This window comes from Schistocerca serialis, chromosome 8, assembly GCF_023864345.2.
Source record: "Schistocerca serialis cubense isolate TAMUIC-IGC-003099 chromosome 8, iqSchSeri2.2, whole genome shotgun sequence".
NCBI lineage: Eukaryota > Metazoa > Arthropoda > Insecta > Orthoptera > Acrididae > Schistocerca > Schistocerca serialis.
Window position 1 is genome coordinate 556449576 of NC_064645.1, and position 27752 is coordinate 556477327.

A 27752-nucleotide genomic window follows, 5' to 3' on the forward strand; every position below is an offset into this window, starting at 1 on the left:
CAGACCACCTCTCTGCGAAGAACCATGAATCACAACAGAAGCTGAGGCTGTGGTGCTCAAGGGCCATGTACCGCAGTTGAAATGGCAGTGGAAAAAGTAAAAATCAGTCTCAGATCAGTTTTCAGCATCTTGCATAACATTCTGAACAGGACAGAGGTTTCTGCCTACAGGGTTCTGCAATTGCTCATACCCATTAAAAAAGCCTGCCAAACAGAGGCTGCAACAAAAATATTGCAACAGTGTCAAGTTAATCCAGAAGATGACTTCTGTAGCCACCTAATACGCCTGGTTGAGTGCTGGACGTATCACCCAGACAAAGGAGACAAAACAGCAGTGCAAGCAGTGGAAATGTGGATTCACCAATGCTGAAAAATGTGGAGACTCAATTATCATTCTCCAAGGCGGCGATGACTGTTTATTGGGGCTGATATGGCGGTGTGGAGCTTGTTGGAACAAATTGTCACATTAGCACTACTCATATCTCCTTACAAGGTTACAGGAGGTTGTCAACAGGAAATGTTTGAGAAAGCTGTCCAAGGGTGATTTATGGCTCAATGATGACATCCTAGTCATTCTGCACAGTGCCATTCTCAAACCTGTTGCCTCTACAGGTAACCAAATTTTGTGGTATTAGGTGATAATTAAAACTTTGTAGCTACCCTCATAGTTATGAATAAACTCTTTATGTTGGTTTAATTATTTCTTCTTGTGAGGAATAAATGTAGTATTAACTGTTCTTTGTGCAAACAGTAATAGCTTAAATCAGAGAACATATAAGATGACAATTACGTGAATGACTGTGATTTAGAAAGAAACAATAAAGAAGCTTAATCATTAGGAGCAGTCTAAGGAAAACCAAACAGCTGCCACAACACGATCATGGAATCAGTCCATTGAAAAGTAATCACCACACACATTAAGATATTTATTCCACTGGGAAATGAGATGATCAATTCCTGTTTTGTAGAATGTGGTCAACCACTGATGGATCCACAACTGCATCCACTCCTGTACTTCCTTGTCTGACTCAAATGGACGTCCACGTATGTGTATCTTCAGGTCACCAACAATGTGTGAATCACATGGCGAGTGATCTAGACTGTACAGAGGATGCTGCAATGTTTCCCAACCAAATCACTCAAGGATAGCCTTCATCCGATTGGCAGTATAAAACAGGCATCACCATGCAACAGGATGATTCCGCCGGAGAGCGTTCTTGGGCATTTTGACTTCATAGCACATCACAGTTTCTGCAGAGTGTCTTCATAGCACTAAGCATTGATTGTGATTCTACATTCAAGGAACCTGATGAGCAGAGGGTCCCAGCAGTTGAAGTTGCATGATAATGACTGCCCACACTGTCAACCTGACAACAGCTACGTTTCAGTGATTTGGTTGGAAAACAATGCAACATCCTCTGCCCAGCCCATATCATTCACTGTGTGATTTTCACATTACTGGTGACCTGAAGAAAGACATGCATGGGTGTTGGTTTCAGTCTGACGAGGAAGTGCAAGAGCAGATGTAGCTGTGGATCTGGCAGCTGCCAACCATGTTCCACAAAACAGAAATTGATCATCTCATCTCCCACTGAGATAAATATCGTAACATGTGCGATGATTACTTTTGAACGGAACCATTCCGTGGTACCACTGGGAGGAGGGGAGGGGGGGGGGGGGGGGGGCAGGGATTTGGTTTTCATTTGACTGCCACTCATAAACACACACGGCAAAAGTAATGAACTTTATTACATCTATTTAAACAAGAGAAAGACAGAACTAATAATTAAAATTAAATATGCTTAAACATCAAATATAATATGAATACAGTAATGGCAAGATAAATTAATAACTGAGAGTATCAGATTTGTATCACTCATTTATAAAATTTAATTGGAAAGATAATGTTCAGTGCGCAGTTCACTTAAAAAAGGTGACGTGCAAGTATGACTCGAGCACTGCAGGTTCCATACATACTAAATTATGTATGCAGCCAGTTCATCCATTCCACGAGTTGAGGATCTCTAAGATTTTTGCCTCTTATCAACATTGATACTAGCAAGATATTGGTCTCAGGGATTCAAAGACTTTTGAGAATGTTTTAATTTCAAGTTACAAGTCAGATAACAAATGACAAAAGAAATATTTTTTCCATGTGATATAATTACAAATTAACAATTTTATAATTCTTTTCCTGTCTTTGTACAGTGAAACCCTTCTTGCCAAATTTCACAATTCTACATCAAGGGAAAGGACCTACACTATGTAATCAAAAGTATCTGGACACCTGGCTGAAAATGACTTACAAGTTTGTGGTGCCCTCCTTCGGTAATGCTGGAATTCAATATGGTGTTGGCCCACCCTTAGCCTTGATGACAGCTTCCACTCTCGCAGGCATACGTTCAAACAGGTGCCAGAAGGTTTCTTGCAGAATAGCAGCCCATTCTTCACAGAGTGTTGAACTGAGGAGAGCTATCGATGTCGGTTGGTGAGGCCTGGCATGAAGTCAGCATTCGAAAACGTCCCAAAGATGTTCTGTAGGATTCAGGTCAGGAATCCCACTACAGGGATGTTATTGTCATGTAACCATTCTGCCACAGGCCATGCATTATGAACAGGTGCTCGATTGTGTTGAAAGAAGTAATCGCCATCCCTGATTTTCTCTTCAATAGTGGGAAACAAGAAGGTGCTTAAAACATCAATGTAGGCCTGCGCTGTGTTAGTGCCATGCAAAACAACAAGGGGTGCAAGCCCCCTCTGTGAAAAACAAGACCACACCATAATGCCACCGCCTCCAAATTTTACTGTTGGCACTGCACACGCTAGCAGATGACATTCACCAGACATTCACCATATCCACACCCTGCCATCAAATCGCCACATTGTGTACCCTGATTTTTCACTCCACACAACTTTTTCCACTGTTCAATCATCCAATTTTTATGCTCCTTACACCAAGTGAGGCATCGTTTGGCATTGACTGGTGTGATATGTGGCTTATGAGCAGCCGCTCGACTGAAATCCAAGTTTTCTCACATCCCACCTAACTGTCATAGTACTTGCAGTGGATCCTGATGCAGTTTGGAAATCCTGTGTGATGGTCTGGATAAATGTCTACCTGTTACATATTATCACCCTCTTCAACTGTCGGCAGTCTCGGCCTGTCGGCAAGGTCGGCCTGTATGCTTTTGTGCTGTACATGTCCCTTCACGTTTCCACTTCACTATCACATTGGAAACAGTGGACCTAGGGATGTTTAGGAGTGTGGAAATCTCGCTTACAGTTGTATGATACAAGTGACACCCAATCACCTCACCACGTTCGAAGCCCGTGAGTTCCACAGAGCACCCCATTATGCTCTCTCACGATGTCTAATGACTACTGAGGTCGCTAAAATGGAGTACCTGGCAGTAGGTGGCAACATAATGCACCTAATATGAGAAAAGTATTTTTTTTCTTTTTTTTTTTGCGGGGGGGTGGGGGGTGGGGGGTGGGGGGTGGGGGGTGTCTTTTGATCACACAGTGTATAGGATTTCAAGAATGAGTTTGCGAATATCGAAACATGTAACATAAATGGCATTTATTATACTCTCATGGTTATACTCTCATGGGACCATAGACCTTCATATGTGACGTAAATTTTAGCTTGATACATCTACTTGTTCTTGAAAAAAAAGAGGGGGGGGGGGGGGGGATTTTAACACCTGGACAGACAGACAAAAAGTGATTCTACAAGGGTTGCATTCTTACCAACTTCGGTACAGAACCCTAGAACCCATATACCGGAACTGAGTTGTGACAGGAAAGGAAAGCTGTTACTAAGAAACAGTCTGCAACTTGTAAATGTTCCATTCTCGTTGTTCCATCAAAGAAATATTCTCAAAACCATTCACTAAATCAATACTAACAAAGAGTTTGCATTATCAAAGAACATGAATGGGCAATGGGGCTATGTTACCACTAGTGCCCCTTCATACCAATAAAAAACAAAACAAAAAGATTTGGAATAATTTGTGAGCTAGAATTCAATTAAGTGTATTTACCAAAAATGTGTCACCATGAAAGAACACTGAGATGATTGGGAGAATATCGCAATAAAACAAGACCTTGAAGCATATGGTGTCACTGGGAAACCTATCATGATTAGCAGGATAAAGCAATAAAATGTGTCACATTGTGCACGGTGGTACCAGCAACAGTACTGCCTAGTGAAAACAGTGGAACAGAAGACAAAGAAAACAATTAAAATACGCAAAACTCTGTTAGACTGTGCATTTAGTATCTAGCCAAGTAAGAGACATATTATGGCATTAACAAAACTGCAGAATCATCACTGCAAAACTGCAGAATCACTTCCAGAATGATATTTTTACTCTGCAGTGGAGTGAGCACTGATATCGAACTTCCTGGCAGATTAAAACTTTGTGCCATACCGAGACTGTAACTCCGGACTTGGCAGAAGTAAAGCCATGAGGAAGGGTCATGTGTCACGCTTGGGTAATTCAGTCAGTAGAGCACTTGCCCATGAAAGGCAAAGGCCCCGAGTTCAGGTCTCGGTCCGGTACACAGTTTTAATCTGCCAGAAAGCTTCATATCAGCAGACACACGCCCCTGCAGAGTGAAAATTTCATTCTGGAAACATCACACAGGCTGTAGCTAAGCCATGTCTCCACAGTATCCTTTTTTTCCAAGAGTGCTAGTATTGCAAGTTTTGAAGGAGAGCATCTATGAACTTTGGAAGGTAGTAGATGAGGTACTCGCAGAAGTAAAGCTGCCAGGATGGATCGCGAGTTCAGCTTGGCTAGTTCAGTTGGAAGTGCACTTGCTCATGAAAGGCAAAGGTTCCAAGTTCGAGTCTTGGTTCGGCACACACTTTTAATCTGCAGGAAGTTTCATTGGACACACTGTCATACGAAAAAAGCAGCTGAATCATCACATTCCATAGATTTCATAAACTGGGGATGCAGGAAAGAAGGAAAAACAAATAGGGTTGAGGTTTACGAAAGGAGTAACATTCCACAGAAATTACTGCGGTGGTGCACAAGTTCATAGCATTTTTCCGTAAGTCTAATAAACACAACAAATATACATAACAGAGACTTTAGTCACTAATAATATATTCTCCTTCAGTATTTACAACAGCTTGCTAATGTTGAGACAGCTTTTTGATTCCGTGGCTGTAGAAACATGTGGTTCTGAGGTGAAGAACTCGCTGAGCCACATTCAGAGCGCATTTTCATCTGGAAAGTAAGTTCCTTGAAGGTTGTTGGTCGAGTCAGAAAAGGTGAAAAATCTGAAGATGCAAGATCAGGTGAATAATGTGGGTGCAGAATAAATTCCCAATCCAATTCCTGTATAGTGTTTTTTGTCAATCTAGTAGAATGCAGGCGGGTGCTATCGTGGAATAGCATCGTTTCACGCAGCCTTCCTGGTCATCGTTCTTGGACTGCATCTGCAAGACATCTCAATTATTGGCAATAAATGTCAGCAGTGATGGTTACACCTCTGGGAAGAAATTTGTAGAACACTACAATGTAGCTGTTCTACCAGGTGCATCAAGTTATTTTTTGTGGATGTGTGCAGGCCTTTGTACAGGGAGTCACCATTTCTCATCACCAGTAATGATACAGTGTAAGAATGGTCAGTGTTGTTCACAAGTCTGTGGATGACAAGCAACCAACAGACAAGCAACCACAGATGTACATATGTCCACCTGGTAATTTTCATATTTTGGCTGGGAACATGCGGTATACCCAATTTTTTAACCTACCTCACTGAATGCATATGTCACACGATGGTGGGGTGATCACAATTCATCATGTTTGCTAGTTCTCGAGTACATTGATGTGGATCATTGTGTACTAATACGTTAAAATTATCTTTGTCAAACCCCAAAGGTCTTCCTGAACGCGTTGAGTCCCTAATGTCAACACAGTCCTCCTCAAAAGGAGAAAACCATTTTCTTGCCATTTTCTGTCCAATGGCATGATCCCCTTACATGATGCAAATGTTCCTGGCTGCCTCTGCTGCTGTTGCCCCCATACTGAACTTAAACAGAAAAATGTTTCAAAAAGGTTCAGATTTCTCCACTTAGCACTCCATTTCCTAGTGCCCACAGCTCCACTCTCTATCTCCAAATGACAATATGTAAACTCAAATAGCACTATAGAATTACAAATAAAAAATGACAAATCGATCTGTAAACCTGTAAAACCAGAATACCAACATGAAAAACAAAATCGCAACAAAATTATGCACCACCCTAATAATTTCAACTGCTACAAGGCTACAACAAACAATGGATACGGAACATGGAAGAGAATTTTGGGGAACTAATCTCACTGATATAAACAACCTATGGAAAAAAAGGGTTCAAATGGCTCTGAGCACTATGGGACTCAACTTCTGAGGTCATTAGTCCCCTAGAACTTAGAACTAGTTAAACCTAACTAACCTAAGGACATCACAAACATCCATGCCCGAGGCAGGATTCGAACCTGCAACCGTAGCGGTCTTGCGGTTCCAGACTGTAGCGCCTTTAACCACTCGGCCACTTCGGCCAGCCAACCTATGGAAATGGCAGCAGCGACAGGAAGGGGGAAGGGCATCCATCCTTCGTCCCTCCCCCCCCCCCCCCCCCCCCAACCAACTAACACTGCCAAAGCCAATTATTAACATGCCGACCCTGTGAAGACACAGGATATCGTCTAGAAAGAAGAAGAAGTTAACTCTAGGCAAATGAAACAGCACTAGAAACTCAAGGAAGAGAAAACAAAGACAGAGACAAACACACACACACACACACACACACACACACACACACACACACACACACACTTCAGTTGCCAGAGACTGCAGTCGTGTGTGTGTGTGTGTGTGTTTTCGATGAAGGCCATACTGGCTGAAAGGTAATTTGTGATAGTCTTTTTGTTGTGTCTATCTGTGACTCAGCATCTCCACTGTACGGTGAGTGGCAACTTTCCTTTTCATAATATTGCCACGTAGAGGAAGGTGTAATTAGATGAATGATGAAAACTGATAGCATATCTGCCAAGGTCTTATTAATGCATTCAGTGAGCCTGTTAATTTGTGGATGGTAGGCAGTCGTCTTGTGATGAGTAATGTTGCACCGACAGTTTATCTCTGTCACACGATTCGATTGGAAAACTTTCCCTTGATTCATAATTAACGACCTTGGGGCACCGTGTTTTAATACAATGTCTTCCACAATGAATTTGGCTACCTCGGATGCTTCAGCTGTTTTCACGGCTTTTGTAAGGGCATAGCGTGTCAGATAATCAGTGCAAACAATAATCCATCTATTACTACTAGCAGACATTGGAAATCATCCGAGAAGGTCATTCCTAACATATTGCAAAGGCTTTTCAGCTGGTGGAATTGGTAGAGTCGACCAGGTGGTTTCTGAGGAACTGCCTTTCTCCTCTGGCACTCTCGACAGTGCGACACATAGTGACTGGCGCTCCTAAATAAACCTGGCCAGAAAAATCTCTTGTGGATACTATCGTATGTCACAATAAATCCTAAATGTCTGTCCTCAGGTGTGTCAGGGAATCTCTGTAGAGCATCTAAGCGCATGTGTTTAGGAATCACAGGTAGCCACCTCTTTCCAGACGGATCAACATTTTTCTTGCAAAGTAATCCATTAACTACCTTAAATTGTCCTTTCCCATCCTCTGACCAACTTAAGGCAAGCATAATTTGAGATATCTTGGCGTCCTTCTTCTGATCAGAAGAGAGATCCTGGAGTGCAGCGAGACAGTCACTATCTTCATCAAGGTCTTGCTGGTCTTGCACAGGGTTTCTTGAGAGACAGTCGGCATCTTGGTGTTTTCTTCCATTTTTGTACACTATGGTAAGGTCATACTCTTGAAGACATAATGCCCACCTGGCGAGTCGTCCTGTTGGATCCTTAAGACCTGTCAACCAACAAAGTGAAAGATGGTCTGTAACAACTGTGAATGGCCTTCCATAGAGATACTGTCGAAATTTTCACATGGCCCACGTCACAGCAAGACATTCTCTTTCTGTAGTTGAGTAGTTTCTCTCGGTTTTTGTAAGTGTCCTAGAAGCATACACTATAACCTTGTCTTTTCCATCAGAAATTTGCACCAGAACAGCACCGATCCCATGCCCACTGGCATCTGTGTGTAGTTCTGTAAGTGCTCTCCCATCATACAGACCAAGTACAGGGTCTGTCGTCACAGCTTTTCGCAGCACATCGAAAGAATCTTGTAGAGCACCACCCCAGATAAATTTAGCATCAGCTTTTAACAACTCTTGGAGTGGCCTGGCTTTGATATGAAAGTCTTTGATAAAACGATGGTAATAAGAACATAATCCAAGGAAGCTTTTCGCATCTCTAATACTTTTAGGAATAGGAAATTCCGTTATAGATCTCACCTTTTCTGGGTCTGGCCGCACACCCTCATTTGAAACAAGGTGTCCAAGTATTCTGATTTCTTTTGCTCCAACGAGACACTTCCTTGGATTAAGTTTCAGTCCATCTTGTTGGAGCCACTTAAGAACGGCCCTCAGTCTTTTTATATGTTCATCAAATGTCTGTGAGAACACTATAATGTCATCTAAATAACAAAGACACATCGTCCACTTCAGGTGCCTTAGAAGATTATCCATCATCCGTTCAAAAGTTGCTGGTGCATTACACAAACCAAACGGCATTACCTTGAACTCAGAAAGGCCCTCAAGGGTGATGAATGCAGTTGTTTCACGATCAGCCTCATCTATTTCGATTTGTCAGTAACCCGAGTACATGTCCATGGTTGAGAAAAACTTAGTTCCCTTCATACAATCTAGTGTATTGACAGTTCATGGAAGAGGGTGAATGTCCCTTTTAGTTATCTTATTAAGCTTCCTGTAATCAACACAAAAGTGCCAACTGCCATCCTTCTTCCTGACGAGGACCACTGGTGATGACCATGGGCTCTGCGAAGGCTGAATGATGTCATTTTTCATCATTTTCTCTACTTCATCGCGAATTATTTGATGTTCCGTTACTGACACACGATACGCTCTCTGGCTTATTAGTTGATGGTCTCCAGTGCTAATCCGGTGCTTAACCATCGATTTGTCTAATTTGCTCTTCACCTGTGGATTGAAGCATTCAGAGAACTCTTGAAGAATGGCAAGTTCCTTAGTGAGATCTGGTGATGGTAGAGCAAGAAGATCTTGTCTCGTAGTGGTAGCACTAATTTCGCCCACAGACTCGGCATGGGAAGTTTCGATGATGTTCAGCTGTTATTCAAGTAATGGCTCAGTGTTTGCTACGCACATGTGTCTTGGAAGGATCTGCGGTTTTCGGTAATAGTTAACTATCCACAATTCACCGAATCCATTCTTAAACGAGATGACAGAGGCTGTGATGACTAAGTCATTCTTCAGTGGTATGCTTCTCTTACATTCCACAACAAGATCCATGGGTTGATGCATGGCTTGACACATGACAGTTACCTTCCTAGCGCTGATTGCAGGAATGATCACTTCATCCAGCACACACAGTCTCCACACAATTGGATGTGCATCTTCATGTCCACAGTATCTGATCTTGTCTAGCATAATCTTCGAGCAACCACAACCTATAATCACTTGAGCAGCTTTCAAAAAGTCCCATCCGAGAGTATTGTTATGTTTCGTATTCATTTTATCAGCCTGTTCGAACTGCCTATCAATTCCCATCACTCCCCTCCCACTACTTTCTGTGAGTCAGGTCTATGATGATTGTCCGCCAAGATATCCTTCATCTTACCACATCCCTGGTTAAAGTCAGTCCCTTGTCCCTGTATTACACTTAACTCTGCATCCCTCCCTCATCTGCATTATCTTGACTACTTGACTACTTGCTCACAGGTCATATGCAAGATTCTTCCAGATGGCAACACATGTTAAGTATCTAATGTGTTTCACACTCTCTGCCACCTGATCCCAATGAGGACATAAATTACACTCCTCTAACCAAAGTCATTACAGCTAACTTCACTATTCATAGATCTCATTGGTTTCCTCATGTCATTCTAACCCACTAAAATTTCACACAATAAAATATGTAAAAGAACTTTGTCTTATCTACAGCATGGAAATCCATATTTGTCAATAACTCTTACAAAGAATCAAAATGTCATACTTTTTTCCTTGTATACATCGCACATGAATGATACCTTTTATACTCTGACTTTTGTCAAAAATAATTTTGTTAAAAATTGACTGTTTTTGTTGTTATACCTTCTGTACTGTATCAGATGGACACTACAAATAACTGGCAGGCGTCACTAATCTCGGTGTTTTAAAGTTAGTCCACTAGTCACCTTACAGCAAGACTATCAATACATATTCTGCAATGATAATATGAAAACTGCCAGGTTTTCCAAATGACTTTTTTCTTGATTAGTTTACCCACACTTGTAAAAATATGAGGGCCATTTGAAAAGTCTGTACAAAAATAAAAACTACTTACGTGTTTGGGGTAAACCATTTTTATTTTTCAAAATAGTCTCCTTTTAGACTTAAACACTTCGTCCAACGCTGTTCTAATTTGTTGATCCCTTCCGAATAATAGGAATTGACCAAGTCTGCAAAATAGCTATTAGTTGCTGCAATCACCTCCTCGTTTGAATAAAATCTTTGTTTCACCAGCCACTTCTTCAAATTGGGGAACAAATATTAGTCTGAGGGAGCCAAGTCTGGATAACAGGGGGGATGTGAAATGAATTGGAATCCTATCTCCATTAATTTTGCGACCGCAACTGATGAGGTGCGTGCTGGTGCATTGTCGTGATTGAAAGGACTTTTTGTGGTCCAATCGCCAGCGTTTTTCTTGCAGCTCCGTTTTCAAGCAGTCCAATAATGATGAATAATATGCACCTGTAATAGTTTTACCCTTTTCCAGATAGTCAATGAGAATTATCCCTTGCAAATCCCAAAATACAGTCGCCATAACCTTTCCGGCCGAAGGAATGGTCTTCGCATTTTTTGGTGCAGATTCTACCTTGGTAACCCATTGTTTAGATTGTTGTAGGATCTCAGAAGTATAGTAATGTATCCATGTTTCATTCACAGTGATGAAATGACACTTAAAAGTCCTGCAGATTCTTCCTGAACAGCTGCAAACCATCCTTGCAACAATTCACACGATTCCGTTTTTGGTCAAGCGTGAGCAATCGCGGGACCCATCTTGCGGATAGCTTTCTCATGTCTGAATGTTATGCAAAATGTTATGTACCCATTCATTTGATATGCCCACAGCACTAACAATCTCACGCACCTGAACTCTTCTGTCATCCATCACCATATCATGGATTTTATCCATGATTTATGGAGTTGTAACCTCCATGGGGCGTCCAGAACGTTCAGCATCACTTGTGCCCATATCGCTACTCCGAAAATTTGGAAACCACTTATAAACTGTTCTAATCGAAGGTGCAGAGTCACTGTAATGTTTAGCAAGCTTCTCTTTAGTCTCCTGAGGTGTTTCACCCTTCATAAAGTAATGTTTAATCACCACACGAAATTCTTTTTCGTCCATTTTTTGACAATCACTCAACTTCCTTGAGTCATACGAATGCCAAACACAAAGAAATAGACCAATATGGCTGAAACTTGGTGGGCATTCTTTCCGAAGATGCTACTAACTAAACATCACCTCAATACGCACCAGTGGTGCCATCTCTCGGACTTTGCACGAACTTTTCAAATGCCCCTCTTACATCTGTACCATCGTCAGTGCATCTTTATTTTATTCCACATCTAAAATTTTGACAACATATTTGCACAGTAACAAACATCAACAAAAGTTAGTTGTCAGGCAGACATCCAAACTAAACATTAGTTGTGTTGCTTGAGGCTTTCCCGACGGACATGTTGTATATATGGTTCTCGGGCGAGACATTGGATGTCATAGTGAAAACTCCACAATATTTCATCAGCGCAACTGGCCGACATCTTCATGTGTGATGAACACACTGCTAAGACATGACTACAGCCCACTATTTATGCCAGTCTTAGGCAGGAAATGCACATGCGTGGAGGCGCCAAATTCGATGGCCAATAGTGACGATATCAACCGATAGCTGGAAGGACAGCAACGCCACCTGCAAGATGAAGAACCAAAGACTTTGGCACATGCCCAGAGGCTGCCGCTGCTGCTCTGCGCTGCCATCGGCTGCCCCAGCGACCTGTGTCGGAAGCCGCAACCAAAAATGTGCATCCGCATAGGCACGTGACTATCCTCCTGTTGTCAACAGAATATTTATGTTGCTGGCGAATCGTCATCTGTCGTATGACCAATAGTACTACTCTCTGCTCGATGCGACTTCAATATGGCCACTGCTGGATCCCAAGCTGTACTGAGCTGAGCTGAAACCTGTGTCTCTGTTTATGTCCCAGTACGAACTCATCGACACGAGAATTTTGGTGTGTTGATAATTCATAGAACGGCCTGTACTGAGACAATGCTCGGCCACTGCAGACTTCTCTTGTTGCTCTAGATGAGTGTAGTGTGGGTGTTCAGTACATCTCTCTTCTACAGTGCGACAAGTCTGTCCGATGTACATGCCGCAGCTACAAGGAATCTCGCAAACACCGGGTCGTCTTAGGCCAAGGCTGTCCTTAGATGAGCTCAAGAGAGCTCCGAGTTTTGCCAGCGGATGAAAGACACATTTAACTTTATGCCTCTTCAATAATCTTCCTATTTTTGAAGAGACACTGCCGATGTATGGCAAGATGACCATTCCCCTTTGTTCTTCGCCTTCTTCCAATTCCTCACGTTGGGTAACCCGCTTCGGGTGTAAGGCACGGTGAATCTCCCGTTCGGAGTCCCTTGTCACCCATTGTGGCTAATCTTTTTATGGAAGACTTCGAGGAGAGAGCACTCCAGTCGTCAGATTTGAAACCTACGTATTTTTGGCGATATGTGGACGCCACCTTTGTTATCTGGCCTCACGGCACTGCATCACTGAATGTATTTCTTGAGCATCTTAACTCGCTTCATCCCAACATCAACTTCTCTATGGACATGGAAAAAAACTACAAACGTCCATTCCTGAACGTGTTGGTACAGAGAAAAGAAGATGGCACATTAGGTCAGGCAGTGTACCGTAAACCAACACACACGGACTTATACTTACAGGCCACCAGCTGTCACCATCCTTCGCAACAAAGTGGCGTACTTAGGATGTTGGTTCACAGAGCACAAGCCATATCTGATTCAGACAGCTTATCCAATGAGCTACTCCATCTGCGTACCACTTTCCAACAAAATGGATATTCCGAATGGGAGATTCGCTGTGCCTTACACCCGAAGCGGGTTACCCAACGTGAGGAATTGGAAGAAGGCGAAGAACAAAGGGGAATGGTCATCTTGACATATACTGGCGGTCTCTCTTCAAAAATAGGAAGATTATTGAAGAGGCATAAAGTAAAATGTGTCTTTCACCCGCCGGCAAAACTCAGAGCCCTCTTGGGCTCATCTAAGGACAGCCTTGGCCTAAGAAGACCCGGTGTTTACAAGATTCCTTGTAGCTGCAGCATGCCGTACATCGGACAAACTTGTCACACTGTAGAAGAGAAATGTACTGAACACCGACACTACATTCGTCTGGAGCAATCAGAGAAGTATGCAGTGGCCGAGCATTGTCTCAGTACAGGCCATTCTATGAATTATCAACACACCAAAATTCTCGTGTCAACAAGTTCGTACTGGGACAGTGTTATTAAGGAAGCAGTGAAAATATGTAGCTCGACGAATCTTTTAAACAGGGACACAGGCTTTCAGCTCAGTACAGCTTGGGATCCAGCAGTGGCCATATTGAAGTCGCATCAAGCACAGAGGTGTACTATTGGTCACACGACAGATGACGATTCGCCAGCAACATAAATATTCTGTTGACAACGGGAGGATAGTCACGCGCCTATGTGGACACACATTTTTGCTTGTGGCTTCCGACAGAGGTCGCTGGGGCAGCCGATGGCAGCGCAGAGCAGCAGCGGCAGCCTCTGTGAGTGTGCCAAAGTCTTTGGTTCTTCACTTGCAGGTGGCGTTGCTGTCCTTCCTGCTATCGGTTGATATCGTTGCTATTGGCCATCGAATTTGGCACCTCCACGCATGTGCACTTCCTGCCTAAGACTGGCATAAATAGTGGGCTATAGTCGTGCCTTAGCAGTGTGTTCGTCGCACCTGAAGATGTCGGCCAGTTGCGCTGATGAAATATTGTGGAGTTTTCACTATGACATCCGACGTCTCGCCCGAGAACCATATATACTAAACATTAGTTTTCTACATGGGGACTGATGACCATAGCTGTTAAGTCCCATAGTGCTCAGAGCCATTTTCTACATCTACATACATAGTCCATGGTGCATGGTAGAGAGTACATTGTACCAATGCTATGTCATTTCCTTTCCTGTTCCACCGACAAACAGAATGAGAGAAAATTAACTGTCTATATGCTTCCATATAAGCCCTCATACCTCTTATCTTGTTTTTAGAGTTTCTATGTGAGATGCACATTGGTGGTAGTAGAATCATTCAGCGCTCTATCACAAATGACTGTTCACTAAACTTTCCCAACGGTGCCTGGAGTATTTCTGTAATATTCGCATGCTAGTCAGACCTATTGGTAATAAATTTTGCAGCATGCCTTCGTATTGTGACAATGTCTTCCTTGAATCCAACCTGGTGGGGATGCCAAACACTCAAGCTGTACTCAAGAATGGACCACACACAAGTTCTGCGCAGATGAGCTAAGCTTTCCTGGGATTCTTCCACTAAACCAAAGTCAGCTATTAACCTTCTCTTCTACGGACCTTATGTGCTTGTTCCACTTAATGTCACTTTGCAACATTGTGCCTAAATATTTAATCAATATGACTGTGTCAATCAACACACCACTAATACTGCATTCAAAAATTGTATCACTCTTTTTCCTTTTCATCTTTATTAACTTACATTTTTTCACATTTAGAGCAAGCCGACATTCATTACAGCAAATACAAATTCTGTCTAATTTATCCAGTAATCTCTTAGAGTCAGTCAACGACAACACTACCTCTAATGTACAGCTTTGACAGCAAACATTTGCAGATTGCTGGGTGCTCTATCTATTAGATTATTTATGTATATAGAGAACAAGAGTAGTCCTCTCACACTTTTCTGGGGCATACCTGATGATACATTTATCTCTGATGAGCACTCGCTGTCCAGAACAACATAATGAGTTCTATTACTTAAAGTCTTCAAGCCACACACGTACCATGGAGAACTTATGTCATGTGTCTGAACTTTCATTAACAGTCTGCAATGTCTCACTGTGCCACACACTTTCCGGAAATCTAAGAATGTGGAATCTGCCTGCTATCCTCCATCCATGGTTCACAGGAAATCATGCAACAAAAGGGTAAACTGAGTGTTTTAGTACCATAGCTCTCTATGAAACAAGTCTATAATCCTCTGAAGTTCCTGGGTCCTAGGAAAAGAGAAAAAACACTCAAAAGTTTTTTGATTATATTGTGAGCAATGTTTGAATAACAATTGCACAATTAGTGGTGTGGTGCAATCAGTAAGGGTATTAAGTGATAGTTCGATGGCTTGAGTTTGATTCTCACTGCTATCCAATTTTTTTTATGGTTGTATTTTATTCCTCGCAATGTTAAACTATCAATCATAAAATTTAAATACAGTTTAATAATTCGACTTATATACGTAAAATTAATACATGCAATTTACACTTAGTTACAATTACTTTATTTGAATAATCAATATAGTTAAATGAGAATTGTTTCTAAATGGATCGTTTTAAATGATTCATGTCTGATTTAATCGTTTTCTGAGATATTGCAACAGTCTCTACAGTTGTGAATAGCATTTCGTCAAGTTTCTGCCGTGATTTTTCACAGAGACTTATCTTATTGGAAAATGGAACCCAAGCAAGAATTTCCTGCCAGAGAAGAGAAAATTTAAAATTTGATGAAGATCTTTAAAAAAAAATAAAAAAAACCAGTGCTCTTTATTAAGCTTATTCAGTTTATAAAGAAAAAGACATGATAACCAAAAAAAACCTCACGCACATGAGGGTCCTGCAGCAATAGCTGAAGGGCAAGCAACTGCAGAGCAGGTTATCGAAATTATAACTGATAATTTCATGGTAAATGATGAAGACTTCATATTATACACTGAACCTGAGGAACAAAATCTTCAAGAAAGAGATTATAGATTTTCTCATTCTCTCTGTCTATCTATGCCCACATAGATTCTTGCTGTATGCAGTCCAGTTTTACTTGTAACAGTTTCAAAGGACAGATGGAAATGGTAATGATTATGATCCAGACAAATATTCTTCTCATACTCTGGTGTCCCTGGCTGATAAGAAAGTGATTGGTTTTGCTGACGCTCATCCAAAACGGAAGTCCTCATCACTAAAATGTTGATTCCCAATTTTGAAAAAAGAAAGAAATATCATCTTCAGATTTGGAGGGAAAAACAGAACAAGGTGGGCCTAGAAACAACAAAATATCATTCATTAACTCTGAAACATGGGAAATATTTCAGGATGCATGAGACTGTTACAAATAAGTGATGCAGAGAATATTACAAGAATGAGCAATGGCTGTCACATTCTCATATTTATCAGAAAAATTTCAGTTTATTGCTAGTGATACCTGGGTAAAAACCATTAAATGTAAACATTCAATAATAAGAAAGTGAAAAATTGCCAAGTGTGTCTGTAAAAATGACGTTGCAAGTGTGGAAGAAATGGTGGAAGCATCAGAGAAGTTTTGTATACAGACAAAATATAGAATTACAAACTTCAACCTCGATTATGCAGTTAACATTGACCAGATTGGATGCCAGTATGAATCAACCAATAACAGGACCTGGATTACAAGGGTGTTAAGACCATTTTGGTAAAAAAAATCATCTCTCCAACACCACCCACTCTTACACAGTGTACAGTTTAACCACTTCAGGGAAACTGTTAACTGCCCCCCCCCCCCCTGCATTTTTATGAATGCAAGAGGCTGGCAATAAATCTGACCCTCAGGATGCTGGTACCACAAAGAAATTAGAAGAAGAATACAAGAATGTCGTCATTACTTGTTCCAGGTCAGGAAAACTAACAAAAGAGCTTTCTGCAAAATTTTTGAAAACAACATTAAAACCATATGCTGCTAACAACAAATTCCTTCTATTGGTGGGTTCATGGGAGTGGCCAGCTAGATTTGACAATGCATAAAGAAAGATTTGGCAATGAGGAAGGCAAATTAAAGTGTACAGTGAAGATCACTCCATCCAAATGTACTCATCTTGCTCAACCCTGTGATGTATATTTCTATCGCCAAATCAAAAATCTAATTAAAAGATTACAAAGTGTAACAAAAACAGCGAGAATTATCATCAAGGAAAGATGCAATTAAAATACACCTGATTACACTTCATCAATTCATTGCTCCTGTTTTCACCCTGATGATTTGATATGCTCAGTATGCATTGAAACTGACAGAGGGAAGACCATTTAAAACATGAATGAAACACGTTTTCCACTGAAGCATATTTCGGAAAAATGTTCTTGCTCAAAACTACATTCATAAAATCTGTATGGTGAAAATAATATTTAGGTTTTAAATGTTTCTTTAATGACTATCGCTCAAAAAACTGTAATGCAACTGCCTGTAATAAATAAAAAGCTTATAATTCCTCACTAGAATTTTTGTAAATACTACTCTCATACAGAACTTCATGCAGTTATGAAAATTCACTGTTTAACTGTTTTCATTATTCAAATAAAAGTAATCGTAACAAACTATAAATAGCAAATATTAATTTTACCTATATAAATTGAATTGTTAAATTATATTTAAATTTTAGAACTGATAGTTTAACACTGCAAGGAATAAAATACAATGAATAAAAAAACTGGCTAGCAGCGCGAATTCAACAGGAGCCACTGAATTATCACTCTGTATGCTTACCAACTGTGCCTTGCCACTAACTGCGCAATTGTTATTAAAACATCATTCATAATATAATTAAAAAACTTTCGAGGACTTTGCTCTTTTCCTACAGCCTACTCGAATGAAACATTTTAGAAACTTCAAAGGGTTATATACTTGTCAAATTGGTGGGACGAGTCCTGCGCCTTTCACTTGTGAGAATGCAACAATCTCTTTTCTTTCCTTAATCCACTTACTTGACACACAGTTTTTCAGAGCATGATTTACGATCAGTTTAAAGTTTGCCCATAACTGCTTTATGTCCATCATAATGGAACTAAATGATTCCTATTGATTGTCAAAGTAGGATGCTAACAACTGCTTAACTGCTCTTTCCAGCATAAAAACTCCGCTAGGCTTCTTGATAGATTTATTAATTTTAGTAAATATTGTCACAATGATGACACCATGATTACTAACCCCATTTCTACACTGATACTGTTAATAAGATCAGGCCCGACTGTAGCTATAGCTACAAGGTCTTAAGTACTTCTATTTCGAACTAGCCGCTCAACACAGTTTTCAGAACATGTGTTCTGAATTACTTCATAAAACTGTCTGCCCATATCATTTGCAACGACTCCACAGACATCCCAGTATCTATTCAGTAGGTTGAAGTCACCTCAATCTGCTTTGCAAGCTCTCTGATTTCGCTTTGCATACTGTCACGAGTGTTCGTCACAAGCCCTCAAACTACCCTAAAAAAACCATGTGGATTCTACATGTACCCTACTACCTGAATAGCTGCTTCCTCTGTGTAATGCAACCTTAACTTATCAAGGTGAATTCTACAGTTCTCCAACCCACACTGCAGATCCAAAAACCAGCAGCTAAAACTGTCAAGGATTGACAGAGCCACTGGTTGAGGTATTCCTGTCAGTTCCAAACCAAAGTACCACTATCGACTCTGGGGACAATACTGAAAATAATAACTAGTAAACTGTCACTACCATGCCCCATTTTGTGTTCCTGCTTCAATCAAGATAAGGGTGAATTGGTGAAAACAATTGGGTCACCCTCTGCCTCATGCAACAAAAACATGTAATAACCTGCCACTCATTCTGTGGTGAGCACAGTCCCCCATGTCATGTACCCTGGAAAAGTGCGTTGGCAGCACAGCCCATGGGCAAAACAAGCAATACCTCATGTATCCCATGTGACATGCCTGTTTTTCTGCTGCTGCTGCTAAACCCCAAAGCAGCAGCCTGCAGATGGCTGCATAGCCAACACATTCCTCAGCTATTCATGAACTGCAACCTCTTCTCCTGTATCTGCACACAGGATGTGCACTCCCTATCCATCCCATTAACAAACTTCAAATGAAAACATGAGTCTGTTCCTACACCAGTTCACTGCATTTTCTGACAAAAACAAGCATGGATACAGGTTACTACGTTCAAAACTACACATCTGCGTGGTGCAGGTAATACTAAGCTACATTCCGAAAACTACAAGTCACAAAGAATGAAAATAATAATAAAAAAACAAGATCTATTGTCTTATAGACAAGGATTTGTACATCAAAACTTATTAAAAACATGAATGCGAGCTACTACACTGAGCTTTTCATTGACACTAAATCACTGCACACTGGCAGACAAGTTACTGCACTGCACAGTTTAACACATTCATTTCAACAATAAAAATATATCCACAATGTTTACGTCACTCCATTTTCAGATGAATATATGTATGAGAGGAAAACAATGGCAAAGAAAAGAGAAAAGAAAGGAAAGGAAAATGCACACTTGGGTTTACTAGTCTCTTGGTTTCCTGTACACAGACATTGCACGACTCATCTGAAAGCTGAACTTCCCTGACGCCTGCAGAGCACCTACAAATCTATGAATCCTTTGTGGGCCTCAAAAAATGATGGTTCTTACGCCTACTATGAAATATTGTCTTCATATCTTCGCAGCAAAGCACCTAGACTACATGTTTACTAACATTTCTGAAATGCGGTTTGCAGACAACAGGAATTTGTTCTGTTTCTTTATCTATCCTGTTACTGCCACTCCTCATAGCTCATTGCATACATTTATTTCCACATGTGTTTCTATCAAATGTTGTTCAGAGCTCATTTAATTCACATCTGAAGTTGTTAGCAGCAGTGGGGTTTTTTGAGGCACCAGTATAAGATTTTGTGATGGATAATGAAGTGAGTGCAGGCATACACTTGTTTGTGCGCTTCAGTTTCCTGCAAACCTTATACCACAGTTCATTACTTGGTGTTCTCTCAGTTTATACAACCACAATGAGAATTACACTATTACTTCCTGTTACAAAATATTGAAGGGAGGGCCCAATGTCACACAGAACATCACCCAGGACATATGAGAGAGGCATCAGCAATCATGGAAGCAAAGTGTATGATGAAATCTCAAGCTCACTGGATAAATGATGCTAACAACACGTAATGTGAACTATTCCCAAGTTGAATGAGAATGCTAATGACTGTAAGTAATGCCTTTAAGTCTGTACAACAATGTAAATAATTTTCACCACATTCAGTGCTTGCTTGTTTCATTTTTTTATTTTGCCACAGCTACACGACCCCGACAATGCTCCCTACATTTATTAAAAGCGTGCACCAGATGAAGATGAGTCACTAGATGATTCAAAACATGTCACCATAAATAAATAAAATTGAAGCATCACAAAAGACGAGTAGTTGCAGTTATTTCTGAAACTGTTTATGTTATTTTTGTTAGGACCTGACACTAATAACATACTTGCTGCTTCTGAAAGAATCAAAAATGAAGTTATAACATCAGTCACCTACAGTGAAGAAAAGAAAAAGTCCACATTAAGTTACTACAGTAGAACCTCACTAACTCGTTACCTATGGGACTGAGAGCATGGTCGGAATACAAAAAAGATCAGATTATCAGAGGAACACTTTTATCGACCCTTACCATTACAATACAGTACATTAAAACTTTAGTTTTCAATTGGAAATACTGTCTGAAATAGTGGATGCCATGTTAAAACCGTAATGAAATGAAAAGAAAACGCCGACATACTAAAAACTCGTATTCAAAAGTGTAATGTAAAGTACTGCCTGTATTCTAAAATATGTCTGTATCACATGGCAAGATACTGCTGCTTTGAGAGAAAGTTTAGCAGCTGTACATACCTTATTACAGTATCGCAGTGACACACAACTGTTTTTCAATTAACTGCTTAAAACATGAGATCACACAGTAAAAAAATGTTCTGTTCTTAAGCAGTTCAAAAAAGGTCTGTAATAATCTTTCGCATAGTAAACAACAAACTTGATTTTGCCACGATGTTCTGCCATTACCTATCCACAAAATGTCTTTTGGGGTAGACATAGAGCTTTGTTCAATGTACTGAAACATTATATCAAATACAATTTGACCATCTGTATGTTTATATTTGAGCCGAAAGTCCATTGTCTTTGTTGCTATCATGATCTTTCTCATTCTCATTGGTTCTTTGAATTACAGGGTCAATGATTTGATTGTCAGTTATTCTTCTTCCATTGTGCAGTCAATGTCAGCTGTACTGGTCCATTCACTTACATCACAGGGCTCAACACCCAGTTGTAAAGTTCAAAAATGCCTCAAAATTGCTAGAGTTTCTATTTTTTACTTTCGTCAATTGTTGCGGTGTCTCTTTCATCTTAATTCTCTTCACTCGTTTCTTTTGATGTTGCACCTTTAATTTCATTCATTTTTGCCTAGTTTGCAACAAGATTTTTCTAGCATTGATGCTGACATTTCTTCCCAAACTATGGCAAATCACAACTTCTATATTTATTGATTTCATCGCTTTAAACGAGCTGCTGCCTTCCCATCTCTTGAAACAAACTTCTGCCTTCCTGAGTCCTCTCTAAAGTTGATCAAATGTATTTTTGACAATATCGCTTCTTCAGCCACTCACTGAATCCCTGGTCCATGGGTTGGATTAGAAATGTTGCAATGGAAGGAAGAAATAAAGCTTTTATTTTGTCTTTTAAAGTTCATCTTCAGACAGATGAGGTGTCGCAGCGTCAAGTATCAATGTGGTACGTTTAGGGAGTTTTTCTATTTTATGTATTTTGTAGCAACAGGAACTAATTGGTCACAAAACCATACCTTAAATGGGCTGGATTCCATCTATGTTCACTTTTGGTTTCAATAATATACAAGTAGTGATACAATAATAATGTTTTTGAACCCCCCCCCCCCCACCACCCTTTTTTTCACTTTTTTGATCACAATGGCATCTTGTGACTGCCATTAGCAGCACTACAAAGAGCAATAGTAAACTGCAAGTTTTGTAACTGTTACAGATTGATTGTGTGTAGCAAGAAGTCTTGTAGCGAGCATTTTGTAGTTCGAGACAGACTCATCAATGTTATATATGCCTGATTAGGGGTTAGATTTAGCTCTGTAAATAAGTTTTCAAATTTCAGAAAAAATTCATTGGCAGCTGTTTCATCAGCAGACAGCTTCTCACTATGAATAATTACATTTTGAGTGCCATGTCTAACCAGTCTTCACTGGCCATAAACTTTTCAGTTTCCTGTAATTTTTCATATGAAATCAGTGCCTTTTCTTTCTGATTGGTCCAGACAACAGATTTCCTTTCCTCCTCTCCTGCTCAAAATACACCTACAAAGCACTGTCTAGAATTTCACTTACAGGTTTTTCAAAGTCTTGCATATTTCCAGTCCTTTCACATCATCGATCAACACTGTATGACTTTAAAAACTTTTTCAAGCACTTTCAGATTCTCCACCAAAGACATTATCACATGCTTACATTTAATTCAGGCCATAATTTAGTTTTAAACACTTTAATAAGTGACAAGAACACTATACTGATTTATAAGACAAATGTGTGCACAAAAAGTTTATTGATCAAGTTAGAAATAAGTTATTTCATACTAAAACTGATCCAACAACAACACGTATCAGTACCTATATGTCTACTGATCAATAGCGCAAATGATGGGTCATTAATGAGTCCTAATAAACAGTGGAAATGAGAGAGTCAGGCTAAGATGGGAGTCGGATGATCCAAGAACAGATTTGCAAGGTTCAACTGCATTAAAATTGTAAATAATTAGTATTTATTCAACAGCGTGTGGTTACAACTGGCATACCATTTCACTCAGAAACAAGGACACAGAATATGACTATGCTTAATAAACATCAAGAAAGTCAATCTAAGGAAATAACAGTTTATGTTACTATATTTTTCAGTATTACATCTCATTAATGGTATCATAACCTGTTCTAACTTCTTAGAAAGTCATCATCAGATGATGTGAATTTATTACACAGGGGACAGTATTAAAACAGTGAGGAGTTACTATCCCAGGGTGTCTCAGCTGCACTTCCGAGTATGTTACATAGTACCTCATCACTCTTTTGATGATGATCAGCTACAAAGTCAAAACTGATTATCATATTATTTGTGTGACTTAAGATTTAAAATTGCCGATAAAGAAATTTGGTAAGAAAAGTACTCATAGAAAGTAAATACTTTAGGAGTAAAGTAGCAGAAGGAGAGGTTGGGGTGGGGTAGCTGATGGTTTGGAGGGTGGCAATAGGTGTGCAGGATAGTAATGGGACACACTAGCAGGAGGCAACTGGGTAGAGGATGTGAGTGCAGTGAGTTACTGAAGATTGAGGCCAGGACGATTACTGGAGCAAAGGATGTGTTGCAAGGATAGCTCCCATCGATCTGTGAGGTCCAGAAAATCTGGTGCTGGAGGGGGAGATAAAGAGGGCACAGACTGTGAAGCAGCCCACTGAAATTGAGTCTGTTGTCCTCAGCTGCATGTTCACCACTATTTTCATGGTCACAGTGTGGTGGAGGGCATTCATCAAAGTCGACAGCTGGTTAGTGGTCAGGTCCACATAAAATACTGTGCAGAAATTCCAGTAGATACGTCATGGACTCCTTTCTCTAACAGGATAGGATAAGCTATGACAGAACTAAGAGTAGGATGTGCTAGGTGGGTATATGCAGCAGTTTCCACATTTGGATCTTCCACAGGGATGTGAAATTTGTAGCGCAAGGAGTTGAGAATGGGAGTGGCATAGGGATGGACCAGAGTGACATGTAGGTTGGATGGGCACAGAATACCACTTAAAGAGGGGTGGGAAGGGTCGTGGGTTTCATATCCCTCATTTCTGGGTATAATAATAGTTCAAGCCATGGTGAAGGACATGGTTCAGTTGCTGCAGTCGGGGGTGATACTGGGTGATTTAAGGGAATGCTCCTTTACAGTTGATTCTGAGGGGTGGTGGAATCATTAAGTGTGTCTGAGGATATGGTAAGAGAAATCAGTTTGCAGACTACGTTTTTGGGAAAGGTAGTGGTTGGTGGGTAGGTGGGTGTGGATGGGGGTTGGGAGGGAGTGATGGTGGAGGTGGGGGGGGGGGGTGGAATTCCTGTTTGTGAAGGTATTTTGGTACCTTCAGTATACAGGTCATGGAAATTCTCATCAGTCCACAAGATACACCTTCCATGGGTGGCTAAGCTGAATGGGAGCAACATTTTTGTTTGGAAGGGGTGACAGCTGTCAAAAGTATGTTCTGTGAGTGTTAATGGGTTTGAAATGGACAGATGTATGGATTGAGTGATAAGGGAGAAGGGGGCACACTGGGCTGAGGAGGACCAGATGGAGCGGATGGGAAAGGGGGTTGAGCTTGTGGAGAAATGAGCGTAGGGTTTCTTGTCCTTGGGTCAAGATATCATCAATGATCCTGTACCAGACAAGGGGCTTGGGGTTTTGGGAGCCTAGGAGGGTTTCCTCCTGATGGCCCATAAAGAGGTTGGCATAGGACAGTACCATGCGAGTGCCCATGGTTGAGCCATAGATTTGTTTGTGTGTCTTCTTCTCAAAGGAGAAGAAGTTGCATGTGAGGATGTAATCGGTGAGATGTGTAAGGAATGAGGCTGTGGGTTTGGAGCCAGAAGGATGTTGGGAGAGGTATTGTTCAACAGCCACAAGGGCATCAGTATGAGGGACATAGGGTAGAATTTTGTTTACAGGATGGTCACAGTGTTCCTCCACGGCACAAAGCCCAGTCAGTGTAAGTTCTGTCTGTATTGACAGTTTCTTTCCATAAATTCTGCTCCGATTTATGTCAACACAAAGCAAGCAATTTTATACAATATGTCTTACCATTAATTTTTTTTAAATCCTCAATGGCAAATCTGAAACTGCCACAGGCCCTTTGGCATACTCAGTAGCAAACTCTCATCCCATGACAGCATCACATCAACACACACTCATCAGAAGTCAAAAATTAATTGGAAGTAGTTAAATTATTTTCTCTAAAATATAATATTGGTATAGTATGTCAACAGGTGCTTCCTGTCATGATTTGGTTAGTTATATTGTATTACCAAATCAATTTCTTCTCTGTCATCCAGATCTGTTCACCAAATCACTTACACTGTAATTGCAATCTGAGAAGGTACTTAGGAATTCATCATCCAGCAACAACATAAATTTTTAGAGCACTGAAAAACTTACATGTTATAATCAGAAAGCTCATCAAAGTTGTAGGCACGAACACGATGATGGGTATCTGCTGCAAGGACTGTCTTTCCATCACTGCGACACCAAAGGCAATTCACACGCACTCCTTCCCACGAGTCAAGCACATTGCCTTCAAGATCCTGTGAAGATTACAGATGATTGCAAGTGTAATTTAAATGTTTTCACAATGCAACGAAAGTCATGAGCAAGTACAGTTTCAGGATGCCACAATAGGTGCCACAGCAGGAGCCATTTCAGGCAAATACCATGGTAGGAAATACACAAGAAATGTTGCAGATAGAGGTATGGATATTAAGACACCCATAGAAATATACTGGTATGTCTAGTTACACAAATCCTCAATACTACCTGGAGAATGGTGGCAAGAATATGAACAATGAATGGAAAAAAGCGAACCACTCTCCTTGCTGAGGCACTGAACAGTCCATAAGCAAATGAACAAGATTTATCTTTTGAATAACGTCCTTCCTCATAGCTAACAGACTCAAACGTACACACATCCATGCATGCATGCATGCATGCATGCACGCACGCACGCACGCACGCACACACACATGCCCCCCCCACACACACACACACTTAACTGTCAGAATGTGTGAATAATACAGAAGAAATATGTGCTTTAGGGATGTCCAGAGCCCGGATGCCAAACATGCTCTGTTGTTTGATCACACATACCACTTGCACTCCTGTCATCAGTGCCAGTTTCCCTGAACTGCAGAGATAAGAGTTGCTCTCCAATATATCCTCTCATCCCACCAACCTTCTAGTTTTAACCTCTGAAAGTCTAAACTGTACTCTTTTTCCTGTACTTGTTGGAATATAATCTTATTTTATTTATTTACTTACTTTTTATTCTCCTTCCACCGGAACCCTTCCTTTTTTCTTCTTGTTACTTTTTCTGGTTTTACTTCTCTTGCTTTATACTCATTCTCTTCTCAACCTTTTCCTTTCCCTTCCATTCCATTAATTATTTATTTGTCAATAACATTACTCCTTTTACCTGTAATTTTCTCTTCCTCTTCAATTCTATCTTTACTGCTCACTCTACCCATCCCTCAGGTCATCTCTGAACTGAAGACAGTAGAACTGTCTTTAACCTCCTACCCTTTCCGTTGCCTTTGCCTTCATCTTTGACTGTCTCCTCCCCCCCTTCCCCCGCCCCTCACCTTGCTAAATGGTTTGAATTTTAAGTGATCTGTCACCATGTACCCCAAAAAGCACACTAACCTTCACAAACCAACTTCTTTTAGCTTCCATAAGATGAGACCTATTGTCTGAAAATTATGAGTACTTTTGATCTATTTTTGTGTGTTTCTGGACTCTGGGCAGCCTCTCTATCATTAATAAATTTAACAATTTTTGGAATTCAATATTCTTTTTTTATATAATTATAAATTACTGCCATGTTACCAATATATTTGTACAACTACAAGCTACTTCCTATCAAATCACTACAGTCTTAAAAACAGTTATCGAGACTTACAAATGTACTCACACACTGATAAAACTGCCCACGGATGCCACCCGTGACAAATTTTTTGCCATCACGATGCCATGAGCAGGAGGTAAGGGAGTCCTCAGGCGAATGCGAAACCTTCACACGTAACTCGTCTGATTCGATGTTCCAGATCCACAGCTCTGGGCAGTCTTCAGGTCCACAGGCCACCAAGTGTGTGCTATCCGGACTCCATGCAATGTAGGCAACTCCATAAGAATGACCCTCAAGCGTCTTGCGATGTGTGCATGTCAGTGTTTCCTGTTAGACACAAAAATTGCTATTTGTGGCACAGATTTTTTCATAGGTTCCAGAAATTCATCAAATTCATTAGTTCATGAGATAAAAAGGCTCTAACAAGATTCTAACAGTTTCACTTGGTCTACAGAGTAAATTAGCTTGGATCTTTTTAGCATATTAAAACTGTGTTCTGGTTCAAGAGTCAAACCTAGAGTATCCCTTTTGAGGACAGTGCTTTTATTGACTGACCTGTACAGGCAATTCCCGACCCACACTCACAGCTCCATTTCAGTTATTATCTTTCTCTTACTTTCCAAACTCCTCTCCTTCTCTGTATACGTTCAATATCCCTTGTTAGCCCTGTGTGGTATGGGTCCCACACACTCGAGAAATATTGTGAAGTGGACAATTTTACAGTTCTGAACATTTAAAGCAAGTTGCCAGCGTCTGCGCCACTTTGAAATCTTATC

The 27752-nt window shown here is 40.6% G+C and overlaps 1 protein-coding gene across 1 annotated transcript in view; it reads right to left on the minus strand.

Moving 5' to 3' along the window:
- Positions 1-27752, minus strand: part of LOC126416767 (WD repeat-containing protein 26) — a 140102-nt gene that overhangs the window by 35172 nt on the left and 77178 nt on the right. Inside the window, exons 8-9 of the mRNA XM_050084612.1 lie at positions 27043-27303; positions 25518-25663 (exon numbers count right to left, since the gene is read on the minus strand). Coding sequence (XP_049940569.1) covers positions 25518-25663; positions 27043-27303 — 407 coding nt within the window. The remainder of the gene's footprint in view (positions 1-25517; positions 25664-27042; positions 27304-27752) is intronic.